At 42.5% G+C, this 18,539-nt stretch overlaps 2 protein-coding genes across 4 annotated transcripts in view; one reads left to right on the plus strand and one right to left on the minus strand.

Moving 5' to 3' along the window:
* The window catches only part of LOC127047952 (uncharacterized), a 438,685-nt gene that overhangs the window by 21,515 nt on the left and 398,631 nt on the right, over positions 1–18,539 (plus strand). The window lies entirely within an intron of this gene.
* IL6ST (interleukin 6 cytokine family signal transducer) overlaps positions 1,807–18,539 on the minus strand; it is a 49,085-nt gene continuing 32,352 nt past the window's right edge. For all 3 annotated transcript variants that reach the window (XM_050946906.1, XM_050946905.1, XM_050946907.1), the window contains 7 exons: positions 15,552–15,728; positions 13,948–14,049; positions 12,097–12,243; positions 10,146–10,286; positions 6,060–6,156; positions 4,027–4,108; positions 1,807–3,168 (listed from right to left, as the gene is read on the minus strand). In XM_050946906.1, coding sequence (XP_050802863.1) covers positions 2,437–3,168; positions 4,027–4,108; positions 6,060–6,156; positions 10,146–10,286; positions 12,097–12,243; positions 13,948–14,049; positions 15,552–15,728 — 1,478 coding nt within the window. In that variant the 3' untranslated portion in view covers positions 1,807–2,436. The remainder of the gene's footprint in view (positions 3,169–4,026; positions 4,109–6,059; positions 6,157–10,145; positions 10,287–12,096; positions 12,244–13,947; positions 14,050–15,551; positions 15,729–18,539) is intronic.

Genomic DNA, 18,539 nt, shown 5'->3' on the forward strand with positions numbered 1-18,539 from the left:
AGAAATATGTGACAGCCAGCTCTCCACATCCCACCAGCAAGTATTCTGAAGACTAGTGGTATAATGGGCCACACTTGGGAACCCCTGCATTTGAGGACCTACAGGAAGATAAATCTTTATGTACAGCGCTCTTGTGAAAAAAAATAATTGTTTTGTTAAATATAAAATGAGGTTTTATTTTTCCTAACACAGCTTGTAGTGTTTCTGAATTACCTGAGAATCAAAGACTTAGAGATGCTCATGACTTATTAATACCAGACTGGAAAACTAAATGGACTAGGTTCAGATATAGCTACAAGAAGATAGCTTTGTAAAGCTGATCAGATGGCATCTGGGAAAACTTAAAAAAAAAAAAATCTTCAGAGTAACAAGATCTATAAGAAAGGATATCAAGGATTGTTGTCTTTAGGAACTGTATCCTCTCTAGGATGTGAGAGTTGGAAAGGAGAAGAATGGAAAAGAGGTAAGTGTCAAGAATTGTAGCAGCAGGATCTAGATATTTTGCTTACAGGCTCATAATGAAAAATGGAAGGATGTTTTTACCTGTCAACTTCCAAGTTCAAGGTTCTAGATTTTTCCCAAAAAGTATCAGCAATATCAGTGCCTCATACAGTAAGGAATGGTTTTCCTTATGCCACTTTTGATTTCAGTGAGCTCATTACACTGTAGCAAGGAAATCCCAGAATCCCAGTACTGGCAGCAGAGCAAAAAGGAAGAAGTATTTTTCTTCTAAACCATTTGTAAAAGCTACAACCTGCACATGTTAGTTCATTCTAGAATATTACATTTTATTAATTCTTGCCTTTCCCCACCCAAGCCTTGTATGGTAAACAGGCAAATTCTAAAAGAACGATATCTGGTATGGTTAGTGAGGGATTTGAGATAAACAGATATTCATTTTTAAACAAACACTTCAATTCACCTACAGGGGAGTTTCTCTTACCTACATTTTCCTTCAAAGTTTTTAATGCTAAATATGAAATGTTAATTGCCATGCATTTGGCTCAGATTACAAAGTAGGTAGTTTCTATATATGGGTGAGTGTATATAAATGTGTGTGTATACACACATACATAGATATAGATATAGAGAGATATGGGGGGGGCAGAATACTGATGTCTACACTAGCATCCATAGGGAGTTAAGCAGTGACGGCATTTTGATTGCAATTTGTGACAAGTACTTCAGTCCTTTGTTTTACAGTTCTTTATATGAGGCCTAAAATACTTTGAGACATTAGTCTGATGCTATTACATTAGAAATATTGGGCCAAATTCATTCCTTCTATAACTCAGTTGAAGTCAATAGAGTTAGTCAGGGATGAATAGTATCAGAGGGTAGCCGTGTTAGTCTGGATCTGTAAAAGCAGCAAAGAATCCTGTGGCACCTTATAGACTAACAGAGGTTTTGGAGCATGAGCTTTCGTGGGTGAATACCCACTTCCATCCTGCAGCAAAAAAACTTCAGGACCAGACTTCAAAGAGAAACTGCTGAGCTTCAGTTCATCTGCAAATTTGACACCATCAGCTCAGGATTGAACAAAGACTGTGAATGGCTTGCCAATTACAGAACCAGTTTCTCCTCTCTTGGTTTTCACACCTCAACTGCTAGAACAGGGCCTCATCCTCCCTGATTGAACTAACCTCGTTATCTCTAGCTTGCTTGCTAGCACACATATATATACCTGCCCCTGGATAGTTCCATTACATGCATCTGAGGAAGTGGGTATTCACCCACGAAAGCTCATGCTCCAAAACCTCTGTTAGTCTATAAGGTGCCACAGGATTCTTTGCTGCTTTCTCAGGGATGAATGTGGGTCGAAATTGTTTGGTCACTGGATAAAGTTTTAAAAATATGTAATACTGTACTTTCTTTTTTTTAAACCTTTGGAGGAACACACTCTGGTCTAATCAAGCTTAGCCAAAGTAGGCATCTTAATATCATGCATGGCCAGAAGCAGGGCTTTGCAGCGGAGCTCGGAGCTGGAGCCCGGAGCAGTGGAGCTGCAGGTTTTTGCCTGGAGCTAGAGCGGAGCCAGAGCACAGCTCCACAGCCCTGGCCAGAAGACTCCTAGTATTTTTTTCTTAGATGCCCCTTGGCCTATGTAACAAAATAAAACTTGCTACTTTCAATCAATCATGTTTAAATGTGACATTACAAAGACAAACAAAACTGCAAGGCAGCACAAAGGCCTGTTCAGACAAATAAGAGAATCTATGTAGTGCTTATAGGAGGATCTCCAGTAATTCTGGACTGGAAATATCCCAATGAACGATAGTACTCATGTACCCTCCATCAAATTCTCTTCACTAAATGAATCTGAATATTTTTATCTGATTTCAGATAAAAATACTTAGCTTAACTCATCAGAAACACAGGGGAAAAAGAAATGGATCAGGTACTACTGAAGGCTTAACAGAGCCAGTCTCTCTCCTCTCACTGGGGCATATAGCCCCCTTGCCTTACAGTTTGTGGCATGTAACTTTTTGGTATCTCATCAACTGTTGCTGTGTTTATCCCCATCGTTTCCAGTCTCAGAATCTGTCCCTCAGTACTTGGACTTAACGCATCTGCCAAAGCAGATTCAGGTTTATTTCTCTCTGGCCCAGAGCCACACAGCTGTGAACTGTGACCTGAAATCTGTAGTTGTGCAAGTCCAACAAGATCCTCCTCGTTTACTGGAGGAGTAACCTGCTTTGCTCTTTCAAAATGTGACCCATCTGTATTGGTTTCATCCTGACTACTATTTTGTTTGAAATACTGCTGCCTTGGAGTTGCATTTTCACCTCCTCCTGGGTTATCTTCTGGTTTCTCTTCTGAATCTAGCAGCGGCTGGGTGGATTCAGACCTTGAAAAGATTTGAACAGAAGGAATTTGGTCTCTGTAGCCATTGAGTACTACAGTTGAATACTGTACAGTGCTTGAAGTGTTTTGTGCAGATTCACTCTCATCACTGTCGGAAACACTTTGCCTAGGAGAAGACATACATGAGGATCCTCCAATACCACTGCTGTGCCCCTCTGAAGTATTTTTTTCCTTCTTAAGCAAGTTGAAGGGTTTTAGATCCTGCTCTGAAAAGGACTTCTTGTCATCTGCTTCTATTTCAACCACGCTTACATCAGTAAAGCTGCCTTCTGGATACATCTGAGCTTTGGAACTAAAATTATGCTGAAAGAAAAGAAGAAAGTTAGGTGTTGCCTATGAGGGAAAGAGAGAGTCATGGGGTCTCACTTTCTATTCTTTACGCACTGTGAGACTCCAACAGGCTCTGTTCTCTGCAGAATTTGGCAGTTCTTCTTGAGTATTTGCCATAAGATGGAAAACGTGGTTTACATTTCCAAGTATCAAAGTCTTAAGTACACAAACTCCCTGGAAGCAGAGTTTCATGAAGGGTCTACCCAAAACCTTACTCTTCTGTGATACTGAGAATAAACTGAGCACCATGCATTGTATCCTGCAGAAGTATTTCAGATTAAGACCTTACAACAGAAATGCTATTGCCTCTTCATGTATATTAAATATTTCATAGCAATTTTCATTGGAGTTTGTCCTGGTTCCTTGATCAGAATTCCCCCTCCTCCACAACTATGCAGCATGCCAGTTTGTTGCCACTCCACACACAGATGCGAGTATCTGCTTACCCGTCTCTCTGTATTTTATTTCATTATAAATTGCTCCAACAAATTTCCAATTCTCAACTCCCTAACAATTCCACTGATTTCCACTTAGTTGCTCACGATTTACACATTTGGGGAAGTGAGAGAAGAATTAAGCCCTGAACCTTAAACCTATGAAACTTAAAATTAGCCCCATATTAACAGAATCCAATTTAGGTTGTGAGCTCCTTGTGACCGTATCTGCCTAATGCTGAACACACTGATGGTACTCAAAACAAAATTTTCCTCCTATATCTCAGGATTAACAGGTTGAAAATCCAAGTTCTCTTTGAATATCCATTTAAAGGGCTCTTATTCGGCAGTTTATTCTTAAGATATTTTATGTACTATCAAAACGATTCAATCTTACCTTAGTTGGAGTTTGAGGGGACCACTGAGCAATGTTACTTTTGGAAGGATCAGGAACATTAGGCCAGATATGCTTTTTAATTCTGCAGGATAAAAAAAAATGGAAAATAAATTTCTTGAACCCTCAAAACTTGCAAACATGGTTACAGTTGTGCTTTATATTCTAAATGTACAATTACTGGTCTTTTTAAATATTTGACAGAAGTGTTACAGATACTGATTTTGTCCTGTCACCTCTGATGTCTGGTGTGCTCATTTGGAAAGTCATATTAGAACACTTCATGCTCACTGCCACTTCATTTCACTGCAACTTGAGAAGATTGGCCTTATAGCCTAGTTTTGTGACATTTTGATTTGGGGCTCTCCTGCCCACATAAAATAAGATGAACAAAAGAAAAATAGAACAGTAGGGGGTTTGGGAGAGGTCATAAGATAAATCTAATAGCACTTTTGAAGGCACAAAGTGACAGTTAAGTCTCACTGGACGAGCATTACCTAATATACTGGAAAAAGTAGATATTTTTGGTGCTCTCTCTCTCTCTTTTTTAAAAACATATATAGACCATGCTGACAGAGATGCTCTGGTGCCATGGTGACAAGTGTCGCAAACATCTAGACAGCCTTTGCAATTAAAAATATAAATAAATAGAAAAATACAAAAAATGCACACACATTTAAATACAATCCAGCTGAATCTGGTTCATGACATTTTCCCCAAGGAAATAGAGACAAGCTCCTTAAACATAACCAGTGATCAAAATCTAGTAATTTGTAAAGACCATCAAATATTAAAAGAGTTATATAATACAATGTGATGGATGTTCCTAGCTGTTTAAACCTCTTTGCTAACGAAAGGGAAGAAAATATGCCCTGACAAGTAAATAGTTTTAGTTAACAGGCACTGCCAGATGGTCTTTCAGCTAAGATCCATTAAGAGGCAGCCCTAAGAGGGACAAGTAAAGGTAGATTGATAGAGCCCCATTATGAAAAAATGTAATTTTGTTGGGGATATATGAAGTGTACTCTTTAGACAAATGACCAGGTATAGAGACAGTCTATATTTTTCCCCAGTCAAAAGCACCGTGCCAGCGGCCATAGGCACTGACCCCGTGGGTGCTCCGGGGCTGAAGCATCCACATTAAAAAACAAAGATAGTGGGTGCTCAGCACTCACCGGCAGGCCCTGCCAATCAGCTCCTCCTCTTTACCCTCAGCACCTCCCGCCCACCAAGGATCAGCTGATCAGCGGCAGGCAGGAGGCACTGGGGGGAGAGGGAAGAATGGGGGCAGAAAGAGGTGAAGTGAGTGTGCGGCGTGCTTGGGAGAGGGGGTGGAATGTGGCAGGAAGAGGCAGGGTGAGGCCTTGGTGGAAGGGGTGGAGTGCGGGTGGAACCTGGGGTGAAGCAGGGGTCGAGCACGTCCCAGGCAACTCAGAGTCGGCATCTCTCCCAGCAGCTACTACTTGAAGCAGAATTTTTGAAAGAGCTGTAAGACAGGACTGAAAAGCACCGAAGAAGAGAGGGGGAAATATCTTCCAGTGGTGTGGTGCCTTTGCCTCCCCTTCAAAAAAAGCAGGCTTGCACTATTTAACTCATTTTATTACACAGACTGTGAAAAATAGATTTTTTTGGTGAGATGTAAAGAATTCCTTGATGGTGTATTAATTATATGAAACTCAGGTGATTAAAAATTTCAGTTTATACTGAAAATAAAAAATCAAGAACCAGCAAAAATTTCCTATCACATTCAGTTAATAGGCTTGAACAAAATCTTTTTAAAAAGTGCTCGTTGAATTATTGTTACAGCATTGTTATCGCAAAAGTCTCCATATCTCTAAGAGGAACATGGACCCAATTCCTCCCATCCTCCCAAACCTGTTTTAATATGGTGCAGCTTCACTTACTTTAAAGGAGTTTCTCAGACAAAATCACTGAGAGATGAGAATCAGGCCCATGATACATAATATTTCACTGTAATTTACTGTCATGCTCAGATATGGTAAAATGTGATAGAAATACATGCTATATGCACTTACAAGTCCCGTTTGTTAAAGCAGAACAATACTCCCAGAAGGATGGACAACAGGAATGCCAGACATACAGGTACAACTATGGCTTCTATTTCTCCTTTTCCTAAAAAAGGAAAAAAAGCAATTTTAGTTTTTTGAAAAAGTGCTCAGCAGAACCTTCCCTGACAATCATTCCAAAAGGAAAAAACAAACAAATACATACAGTGCTGCCTTGTCATGAGTCATAAAGCTTACCATATTATACCCTAATAGAACTGAACTGAAATATGATCTATTTTGTTATCTTTCAAGTCTCAGTAAGTCTTTTTATAGCTAAGAATGTTGGCTAAGTTTGCTTATTATTATTGCACACATTACAAGAACTATGAACTTACATGAGTAGGGGTAACAAAAAGAAATTCCACTTTTAGCACCTTCTCATTAGAGGAACATAGAGCAATATAGCAGTGAAGAGAGTCTGTGATATTGGGGAGAATTGTCAATTGAAGTTTAGAAGAGCTCATAACATATTTAAGGCCTTGTCTCCATGTGCACATGAGAGTGCATTAAATCAGCCCCAGGCACCCTAGCTCCTGAGGTGTTCACACCGGCAAGGCATGTAGAGCTCCCTGACACTGCAGCTGGAGCGCCCCTGGTAATCCACTCCACAAGAAGCGTAAAGCTTGTTGCACCATGGCTGCAGTACTGCAGCGCCAGTGTGGACACCCTGGTCTATTAATGCACTCTGATCGGCCTCCAGAAGTGTCTCACAATGCCTGTTCGAGCCACTATGGTTGTCACTTTGAACTCTATTGTCCTGCCCTCAGGTGACCAACTGTCAGACCCGCCCTTTAAAGTCTCTGGGAATTTTGAAATTCCCCTTCCTGTTTGCTCAGCAAGGTGCGGAGTGCTCTCAGCGCATTTTTCCAGGTGACCATGCCTCCATGCACCAGGTGATCCCCAGTATGAAGCAATGGCGAGGTGCTGGACCTCATCAGTCTCTGGGCAGACGAAGCTGTCCAGTCCCAGCTGCGCTCCACCCACAGGAATTATGATACCTACGGGCAAATATCCAGGGCCATGATGGAAAGGGGCCATGACCAGGACGCAGTGCAGTGCAGGGTTAAAGTGAAGGAGCTGCAGAATGCCTACCACAAAGCACGGGAGGCAAACTGCCGCTCCAGTGCTGCCCCCATGACCTGCCATTTCTACAAAGAGCTGGACGAGATACTTGGGGGCAACCCCACCTCCACTCCGAAGACCACCATGGACACTTAAGAGACTGTAATAGCAGAGTTCAACAACGCAGGAGGAAGAAAGCGGGAGCGAGGCTGCTGAGGAGGAGAGGGACCCAGAGTCAGAGGATGGCCCGGCATCCCTAGATGCATGCAGCCAGGAGCTGTTTCCAAGCCAGGAGGAAGGTAGCCAGTCACAATGGACGGTGCTTGGGGAAGAACAAACAGCAGAGTTGGTGCCTGGTAAGTGGCTTTTATTTTGAGAAGGTAGTTGTTTGGTGCAGGCTCTTGGGGTGAGGATTGCACAAAGAAGGGTTAGGGCTGTGTGCATGCCTAGATGCGGAATAGGGTGTTGATGTGCTCTCTCACATCGCAGTTATTGGCCTCAGTGATCTCTTCAAATGTCTCATGCAGAAGCTGGGCAATCTGCTTGCACAGGTTCCTTGGCTGAGCTACTGTGTTCTCTCTTCCAGTAAGGCTAACACGTCCAAGTCACTGTGCCATGAGGGGCGGGGGGACCATTGCTGCACACAGGCAAGTGGCATAAGAGCCAGGGCGGAAGCCACATTGTAGTAGAAGCCCATCCCTTGCTTCCCAGGTTACCCTCAGCAGCGAGATATCTTCCAGGACGAACTCATCCTGTGGAAAGTGTGGGGACAGTGTTCAGTATAGGGGTCTGCTGCAGCTGTTGGCTCTCGCCAAGGCACAGAACCAACCCCAAAGGCAGTATGGCCCTGAAACAATCAGTCCCCCTTGCTCCTATGCTTACTCACCATTTTTGGGCTCCTGAGGGTTATGTGCACTCATTTTCGGACTGGCACTTTCTGATACTGTGTACACTGTACTTGTCTTTAAGTACGGCCGAATCATTGCTCTGTCTAGTGTGAACAATGCTGCCTCTGTTAAGTTTGGCTTTACAGATGCAACCTTGAGATACCAGCCATCCTTGTTATCAATGGCCAAAAGACTATAAAGAATCAGGACGTGTATGCGAAGAACCAAAGAAAACCTGCTGCATGAAGTCATGCAACAGTGCCTTACTGAAAATCAGACAGTACAGAAGTGGCGGGAGACTGAAAGGAGGCTCTGCCAGCAGAATGCAGAACGCCAGCACCAAAGGATGGAGTGCTCATAAGCATTATGGAGAACCAATCAGATTCGATACAGGCACTCATAGCACTGCAGATAAGCAGATCAGCATCCGCCTCCCTCCGTAGCCCTTGTCCCAAAATGCTTTCCCTTGTGCCCCCATGTCACCGCCAACCCACTTCCCCCAGCATCCGGTTTCTTACCGCCACCAGCTGCCTCCGACACCTGTAGCTTCACCAGCCAGCCCTGCAAATTACTACCCTTACCCACTGCACTCAATCCCCATCACTGGGCATTTTAGCCAGCCTGAAGTGCAGCACTCATTGCGCAGCACTCCAGACAGGAAGGCTGAATATGATAACAGAACATACGTAAATCTGTGATTGTCCTGTTCCACACCCTGCCCCCTTCTCTCCTCTCACACAGCACAGATGTGTCATGTCCTTTCCGTTTCCCCAGCAGTTGTCTCTTTTCAATAAATGATTTTTTTGGCTTTGAAAATATTCTTTATTGCATTAAGTAAAAGATACCGGGGCTCAGGAAAGTAAACAGGCACTGCAAGTAAGTGCATCGCACATAGGATGTGATTAATGGCCCTGCAAACTTGCATCAACATGATTCCAGCGGTCGACTTTCCTACTCCAAACTGGTTAGAGACCTATCGGTAGCTGTCTGGAGTTGCCAGCTTCCAGACTGCAATGGCCACCCGCTTCCCCACAGGCACAGCAACTCTCAATCTCGTGTCCTTGTGCTGGAGAGTGGGGGCTAGCTCAGCACACAGTTCCATGAAAGTGGCTTTCCTCATCCGAAGGTTCTGCAGCCGGACTTGCATGACAATGTGATCCCACCACTCAGTGTTTGTTTCCCGAGCCATAAAGTGGTATTCCACTGTGGTGAGCATGTCTGTGAATGCTACAAGTAACCTCATGTCATCTGTGTTATGCAAGTCGACATTATCGTCGGACTCCTCAAAATCACTTTGTAACTTAAGGAGTAACTTGACCGCAATACGTGACATGCTGGCGAGACCCATCAGCATATTCCTCACAAGTTCAGGATCCATTCCCGCAGAACAAAAGGGAAGACAGAGTGCGCAGTACAAAAAAAAAAGTTGAAAGATGATGCCAAATGTGGACGGAAGCACCGACTGATGGGATGCGAAGCGATGCATCAGGGGCATTGGGACAGGATTCAGAATGCCTCACACACCCCCTCGTCCCCTTCCCCCAAGGCACAGTGCCAGAATGAGAAAAGGTGCTCTGTGAGATAGCTGCCCACAATGCACTGCTCCCAATGCCGCTGCATGTGCCGCAAATGTGCTTGCAGCTTGCCACTATGCTTGCAGCTGAAAGTGTGAACACATGGCAGCACTTTCTCTGCTGTGGTCTCTGAGGCCTGGTTTAACTCACAGCGCTCTACATCTGCAAGTATAGCCGTGCCCTAAAGCACCTAAGAAAGCAGTACTTGACTTTTAAGTCACAGATCCAATCATCTGCCAGCAATATAAAAGTATGCTATATCTACAAAATTGCACACCGTCTATGAAAAAAAATACTTGTATTACTCTTACGTGATCCTCAGAACCCTGTTTGTTACATATTTTAAGTTACGAACAGAACATTTAGGGAAGAATGCCCTTTACTATGTGTCTGTATAACTCATTGCACAAAGGAGCTGTATTGGTTTACTAGAAGAAAAAAATAAATTGCGTGCATAAATTAAGAGAGCAACTGCATGACTAATCCATTTTAAAATTAGCCCCAATACATTTTATGTGATTACTTCTTACCAAACTTTTGTGTAGTAAATGTAAATACAGGACCACTTGTGCCTCCTTCATCTGTATGTGCCTCCATCTTCACCATGTATAAAGTGTCACTGGATAAGGGGGAGAGGGTATATTCTGTTTTGGAAGGGTCCACATTCACAGCTAGAAGAGAAAGGTTTATACAGTTATCTGGTACAACCTGTTTAATATCCACAAATGTTATACTAAAACACTACTACATATATATGTATGGAAACAAAGTATCCAAGACATAATTTAATGGGAAGTTACACTTCCAAAGAATTGAAAATGGACTCAAAAGGCTAGATTTTGTAAGACAAAATTTACTGAAATTTGTTTCTATATCTAAATGCCTAACTCCAATCATTAAACCTTATCTTCCTTAAAGGCACTGAAAAGAAATTAAAATATACAATATAAGTAAGGCTAAGATTTGTGTCACAATTATTTTTAGTAAAAGTCAAGGACAGGTCACGGGCAATAAACAAAAATTCACGGAGCCTGTGATCTGTCCATAACTTTACTAAAAATAACCGGGCGCAGGGCTACGTAGGGGGGAGGAATGGGGTCTCATGGGGGGGACGGGACTGACAGGCTGAACCCCCTGCATGGTTGGGGGCACAGCCCCAGATACAGTGGCCGCAGCAGGGGGGAGGGCGGGAGCGGCACAGCCATGAGGGGCGCACAGCTTCCACTCCAGAGCTGGCCGCAGCTGCAGGACAGGGGTGCGCGGCTTTGGCAGCAGTCAGGATGATGGGAGCGTACGGCCCATGGAAGCCATGAGTGGGGATACCCGGCCCCCCCTTGCAGTTGTGGGATGGGGCGCACACTCCCAGCTGCAGCTCCCAGGAGAAGCCGTGGGGCTGGGTAGCAGCCAGAGGGCACAGCCACAGGGAGTGTACAGCCACCTCTCCAGAGCTGGATGCAGCTGCTGGATAGAGGCACAAAGGCCAGCTGCAGCTCTCCATCCCCCACCCCCAAACTGCAGGGCAGGCACTGCAGGGTCCTGGTTCCAGCCATCCAGCCCCAGGTGCAGGGCAGGGGTGCACAGTCCCGGCTTCAGCTGCTGACAGCTGAAGCAGAAGTAGTCACGGAATCCGTGACTGCTGTGACCTACGTGACTAAATCGTAGCCTAAATAATAAGTAGCTATAAAAGAGATCATGAGACAGAATTTTAAAAGTTAGTAGTGATGCTGTGGATAACAAGTCTTCTAATTACCTATATTCCAGAAGGTTCAATAGACATTTAGACAAGTGTAGGTCTATAGTGACTGACCCCTTTCCATTTAACAGATTTGAAGGCTATCAAATCATCTAGTGGGACCTCCTGCTTAACACGTGCCACCGAATTTTACCTAGCAATTCTGTATGAAGCCCAATAATCTGTGACTGAACAAGAGCACTTCTTTTAGAAATACATACAGTTATGACTTAAAGACTTCAAGGCAATGGAGAAACCACTATTGTTCCAAGGGCTACTTACCCTTACTGTTAAGTGTGCACCTCATTTTCACTTTGAATTTGTTTAGTTTCATCTTGTTATACCTTTGTCTGCTAGATAAAATAGTATCAAAGGTCTAGACGATAAAAATTAGGATCAAGTCACCTCTCAATCTTCTTTGATAAACTAAATACATTGAGCTCCTTAAGTCTCATTGTATGAGGTGTTCTGAACCAGACACTTGGTACTCTTAGAAGGGACACTTCTGGTCTCAAATGTAACTAAGCTACAGGGATTCCAATGCAGAACCAAGTATACTTTCTCTCTGTAAAAGGATTTCTCCCTTTAAAAAAAATCCCCAACAACATAAGAACTTACAGTTTGATCTGGTGAGGCAGCTCCTAGGTGCATATAATTCTCTATCTTGCTTTGTGCAGTAGTCAGTAACTCAATATTTCAAAAAGTTAATATCAAAGAAATACATTTTAATATTAAATGGCCTTTGTTACCTGTTTCATTGCCACTGACAGTTCTATATAATATAGTGTAATATCTGATAAACCCATTTTGCTCATCCACCGAAAGAGGTTTCCATACTAAAACGGCTTCGGCTTTTCCTACTTTTTTTGTCTGAACAGTGGGTCCTTTTGCAGGCACTATGAAAGGAAACCACAATTAATAGTATATTATAGTCCTATTAGGAAAAGCAGTATATTAATGGACAACATATTTTAACTCTACATAAAACCATGCTCAAACATTTTAGTGGAATAATATCTTGAAGATGTTATCTGCAAAGTTAGTTATTTCACTTCCTGAAAATACAAAAATATTTGTACAGCAAACTCCTCTAAAAATCTGATTTCTACATGAAAAATAAAACAACACATTTTGAACAATTAGGATATGCGTAATACCTTACCATGATTCTTATACAAAGCAAGTAAGGGATTACTTGGAAAATATAAAAACACAAACGAATCAGTGGATCCAGACAAAGTGGATTGGTATAGAAACTTTGTTCAACTGATGAACTCTAGAAGATTGGGGAAGAATCAGATGTTTGATAGATGCAAGCATAGTACTAATCTTAAAACAAAATTAAAGAGGAAAGATCTCGGCAATAATAGCATAACAAATTTAACTTCTACCCTTTGCAAAATAACACTGTAAATACAGGGGGGAGGAGGGGAAGGAGAAACAGGAAAGAGAAATTGGTCACTTAACTTCTGAGACAATTGAAATACAAGCAGATCTTGCCAAAGAAACATAGTACCTTTTCTGTTATGGAATGGGTGAAAGGAAAATGGTTGATATTTGTACTTCCGTAATAAAACATTTGATAATGTCTCATGAAGTCTTACACTCAATTCAAATAAGCATGGATAAAGTACAGTATCTTCTATTTAACCACACTTCAGACAAATCTGAGTTCATCTGATACTTTACTGGAAACACACATCCATGCATCAAAAGGATCTGCTAGGGGAGATTTTGTTTATCACCTTTAAAGATCTAGGAGGTTGTAAATGGTTTAATGAAATTTGAAGACTATTGCCATTAGTTGCAAGTAAAGAGAAATGGTGAAAGAGACCAAAAGGATCTAGAGATTAGAATAGAAACATGGGTAGAAAGCATTCACCTTGGACAACTGCAAACTAATATCTGTAAAAGAGTGATAGAAAAATCCATACACATTTAACAGGAGAGAAAAATATGGGAAGCGGATAGGTTTAGGACCAATAATAGACAAGTTTGGACATGAATTTACCACTGATGTGCCAACGAAGATGATCAATGCAATTCTGAGTTGTATATGCAAAGGTATGTCATGCAGCAAGCACGTGAAAGTCCCCCTCTATACATCTCTAGTGTGACAGCCCTTGGAATACTGCTTTTCAGTCTGGACACATTATTATTTATAAACTGAAGGGAGCTCAGATTCAGAGCACCATAAATGATTAGGAACCTGGAGAGAACGATGTATAATGAATGAAACAATGTAACCTGCCTAAGGAGTAACTATATGGGAGTGGAAATGCTGAGGAAAACCTTTTAGGGCAATGTGTGGGTATTACAAGACACACTGGAATGAAGTTAGGAAAGGCAACGTTTAGGCTGAATATCAGGAAATACCTCCTGATATTAAGACTGGGAACTGCTTCTCAAGGAAAGCAGCAAAGACATTTGAAAACTGCAGACTGGAGAAAGCCACTAATATAAGAAGTGTACAATAGTGGGAATTCTTGCATGTGCACAGAGACGGTTGACATGACCTAGTAGGTCTCTCTCCCACTTCCGTGACTATATTATGTTAGCAAGAAAGGTCAATTTAAATAAGATGTGTATTTTGTACTTACTGCCTTGCTGAAGATATGCCTTTGTAGATTGTCCATTTCCTTGACCATTAGTATACAATGGATGAACCGTTATCAAATAACACTTGAATGGCTTTATATCTCCTAATACAAGAATTGTAAGGAAAACATTGTTTTAGTAAAGAGTTCAGTCAAAATGAAATATTTAGTTTTTACTTCAGTTTTGGTAAACAGTTTAGCAATGTACCTTACACCTAGAAACTCAGTTGAATTTCTTTTTCTAAAGTCATAGAGTCATAGACTTTAAGGTCAGAAGGGACCATTTTGATAGTCCGACCTCCTGCACAACGCAGGCCATAGAATGTCACCTCACCCACTGCCACAACAAACCCCTAACCTATGTCTGAGCCACTGAAGTTGTCAAATCACAGTTTAAAGTCTTCAAGGTGCAGAGATCCTCCAGCAAGTGACCCATGCCCAGGCTGCAGAGGAAAGCAAAAAACCCTCAGGGCCTCTGCCAATCTGCTCTGGAGGAAAATTCCTTCCTGATCCCAAATATGGCGATAAGCTAAACCCTGAGCATGTGGGCAAGACTCACCAGACACCCAGGAGAGAATTCTCCATAGTAACTCAGATCCCACCCCATCTAACATCCCATCACAGGCCACTGGGCATACTTACCACTAATAGTCAAAGATCAATTAATTGCCAAAAATTAGGCTACCCCATCATACCATCCCCTCCATAAACTTATCAAGCTCAGTCTTGAAGCCAGATATATCTTTTTAAAGTATTGCCAATCAAATCATTCAAAAGAGACTAGTTAGAGGATCAGTTAGATAGCTGAGGTCCAAAATTTTAAAGTTAATGAAACAAAATGTATTTCAATGAATTTATAAAAAGAAGCACAAGCTATTTCCCTGCAACTGTTGTGTACAGAACTGTGCCACTGTACAAGGATTGTGCTACTCCTGAGAACCTGGAGATGAAACTGGATGCCAAGTCTCGTTTCACTGTCCAAACCAACTGCATTGCCAGAGCAAAACAATGAGAACAGACAGTGGATAGGTAAGTTAGATTTTAAAGTTCTTTCATTATTTAATAATACTAGATAATATATCATGAGGTTTTTTGTGAATTCTTAATCTGATGACGTGCCTTTCAAAGCTACAGTTCCCTTCTTGAATTGTTTCAAGCCCTAGGATTTATACACAGTTTTATTTTGAGTTGCCACTACACACGTCAATACCAACTTTCATATCATCATGCGGCAATTTAACTTATTAAAAAAATTAGGTTTTTCAGCAGTTTTAACTGCCTGTGAAAGATCCACCTGGCACTTATGTCCTTCAGCAGTGACTCACTAAGCATTAGCCACCAGCGGCAGCATGCTGTTCACAATTCAGCACAACATTTCCTATTTCTTATTGTTTACCTCTGTTTTATATAAGTATGCATTTCTTCCAGATCCTGTTTATTCATAAAGTGAGTCTGTTGTAAGAGAGCCACTGAATACATCCAAAAGGTATGACGGATGAAAGGTTTTGACTATTCTAGAAACCTTATTGCGATGAAAGGTCTTGATTATTCTTAAGTTCTAGAACAGGCACAATATATTTTAATATGATATTGTTTGCTAAATATACCTTTTAAAAATGTGCCTTGAGAAGTACCAAGTTCCTGCTGCCATTCTGTGCTGCAGTCCGAGCTGTCGGACACCATGCACCATTCAATCACATATTTAACCACACTATTGTCAGGAGCCGTCCACTCTACCCAAAGCTTGCCATCTTTAGGAAATGCTTTAATATCTTTCACAGAAGCTAGAATGAGAAAAAAGGAACGAGATTCCATTAATATAGAACATCTTCATTAGATAGCTCTCTCCTAGCACAAAGGAACCTGCACTTGCTGTTCTGTGGAATCATAGTTACTCTTGCTCTGAAGTAAATTAAACCATCAAAATTTCAACATGAGTAAAGTTTAGTCGGCATAGAAAGCCATTTTGACGCAATTCTGTAACGTGAACAGGGAGCAGCGAACGGGAAGAGGGAAATCCCCTGCTGAAGAAGGAGCAAGCACTAACTCTTGGGGGTGAGCGAGCTTGTTTGTCCGTTTGCTTTTTCTTTCGACGTGCTTAAAGCTTACAGTGCAGTCTGTTGGGGATTTTGTATTTGGAGACTAGTGGGAGTAGAGGCAAGAGGTCTACTAAGCTGCTAGCTGATTATTCACTAGTAAGGCTCTAGCCTACTGTCCTTTGATCCTTGAGTCTCCCTGATCACCCTTCTCTTGTGTGTTAATGAGAGGGGTAGCGTTGACCTGGGAGAGATGGGCTTAAAAGCCAGATGCTAAATGACCAAAGGGAGCTAGTGAACAGAGGGGTGCAGACAGGGGAGTTTGAGAGGAAGAAAGAATAAAATCATCATGGTTTGAAAAGGCCCACATTGCTAATACCACCAGTGCTCCTGGCTCCTCCACCTGCATCTCTGCCTGGACAGAGAATCCAACAACAGATTCCTCTACCCAGGTCCTGGTGTGGATTTGCAGAGACTGTGGCTTTCCTCATTTCATGGTCTCCTCACAGGCTGAGACCATCCAGTGAGAGATGTCCCTGTTGGTAGACTCCCTTAGGAGGCAGATAGGAGAGCTATAGGGAATAGTGGCTAGATTGAGGAGCATCTGTGCACAGGAGGAATTCATTGAAAATATGCATATGGAGACCTCCAAAATTGAGAAACCAATCCAGATGAAGAGGACTGCAGTAATACCACCAAAGGAGGAGGAAACAGCTCCTTCACAGGAAAGAACCTGGCTACTAGCTACTTCAAGCAGCAGGCAGCGCTCCCCACCCCTGCTCCCAGCCCACCATCCACAGAGTGAAAAACTGGTATGCTGCCCTGGCAACAGTCTCCCCCAAAGATGAAGGAGGAGAAGCTATGTACCAACAAGGCTGGAAGGATCATGGCCATCACTCCCCAGAGGAAATGAAGGGTGCTGATGGGGTATGATTCCCTTTCTAAGGGGGATGGAGGTGTTCATCAGCGGTCGGACCTGGCATCCTAGGAGGTGTTCTGTCAAGGGCCCATATCTGAAACATTACAGAAGGATTGCAGAGGATCATGTGGTCCTCTACTACTCTGTGCTGCTCATCCACGTGAGCACGAATGATACTGTGAGGTATGATCCTGAGCAGATCGGAAACAACTACAGGGCTTTGGCAGTGAGAGTGAGGGAAACGGGGGGGGAGGAGGATAGGTGGTGTTCTCATTGATCCTTCCAGGCAAAGACATCCTGGAGTTAAATGCATGGCTGTGCAGATGGCGTTGCCAAGAGGGCTTCAGCTTCGTTGGCCACGGGATGCTGTTCCGAGAAGGACTGCTGAGCAGAGATGAGGGTCCACATGCCAAGGAAAGGGAAGAGTATCTTCGGATACAGACTGGCTAACCTAATAAGGTGGGCTTTAAACTGGGTTTGACGGGGGCAGAAGACAAAAGCCAACAGGTATGTCCAGAATATGGACACTAGGGGGAAGGGTCAAAATCTGGCAAGAACATGGGCAATCACAGCAGAGACAAGGGAGAGACAAGAGGGAATATAGAGAGGAAACCTATTTAACATCTTAGATGTCTGTATACTAATGCAAGAAGTATGGGGAATCAGCAGGAAGAACTAGAAATAATAGTGAATAATCACAATGATGACATAAGTGTCACACAGAGACTTGATCTGACTGGAATATTGATATAAAAGGGTCTAGCTTGTTCAGGAAGGACAGGCAGGGAAAATAGGGAGGTGGTGTTGCCTTGTATATCAAAGATGTATACACTTGCACTAAGACTGAAATAGAATGCATTAACAGGTGTGTTGTAAACAAGACACGAGAAGTCATTCTTCCGCTTTACTCTGCGCTAGTTAAGCCTCAACTGGAGTATTGTGTCCAGTTCTGGGCACCGCATTTCAAGAAAGATGTGGAGAAATTGGAGAGGGTCCAGAGAAGAGCAACAAGAATGATTAAAGGTCTTGAGAACATGACCTATGAAGGAAGGCTGAAGGAATTGGGTTTGTTTAGTTTGGAAAAGAGAAGACTGAGAGGGGACATGCTAGCAGTTTTCAGGTATCTAAAAGGGTGTCATCAGGAGGAGGGAGAAAACTTGTTCACCTTAGCCTCCAATGATAGAACAAGAAGCAATGGGCTTAAACTGCAGCAAGGGAGATTTAGGTTGGACATTAGGAAAAAGTTCCTAACTGTCAGGGTAGTTAAACACTGGAATAAATTGCCTAGGGAAGTTGTGGAATCTCCATCTCTGGAGATATTTAAGAGTAGGTTAGATAAATGTCTATTAGGGATGGTCTAGACAGTATTTGGTCCTGCCGTGAGGGCAGGGGACTGGACTCGATGACCTCTCGAGGTCCTTTCCAGTCCTAGAGTCTATGAGAAGTGGGAGGCAGACCTGTTGAAAGTCTCCACCTAAGGATAAAAGGGGTAAAAAACAAGGGTGATGTCATAGTAGCAGTCTATTATAGACCACTTAACCAGGATGAAGTGGTTTTAAATTAACAAAACCATCCAAAACACAGGACTTGGTGGTGATGGGGGACTTCAACTACCCAGGCATCTGTTGGAAAAATAATAC

This window comes from Gopherus flavomarginatus, chromosome 3 (assembly GCF_025201925.1).
Source record: "Gopherus flavomarginatus isolate rGopFla2 chromosome 3, rGopFla2.mat.asm, whole genome shotgun sequence".
Taxonomy (NCBI): Eukaryota; Metazoa; Chordata; order Testudines; family Testudinidae; genus Gopherus; species Gopherus flavomarginatus.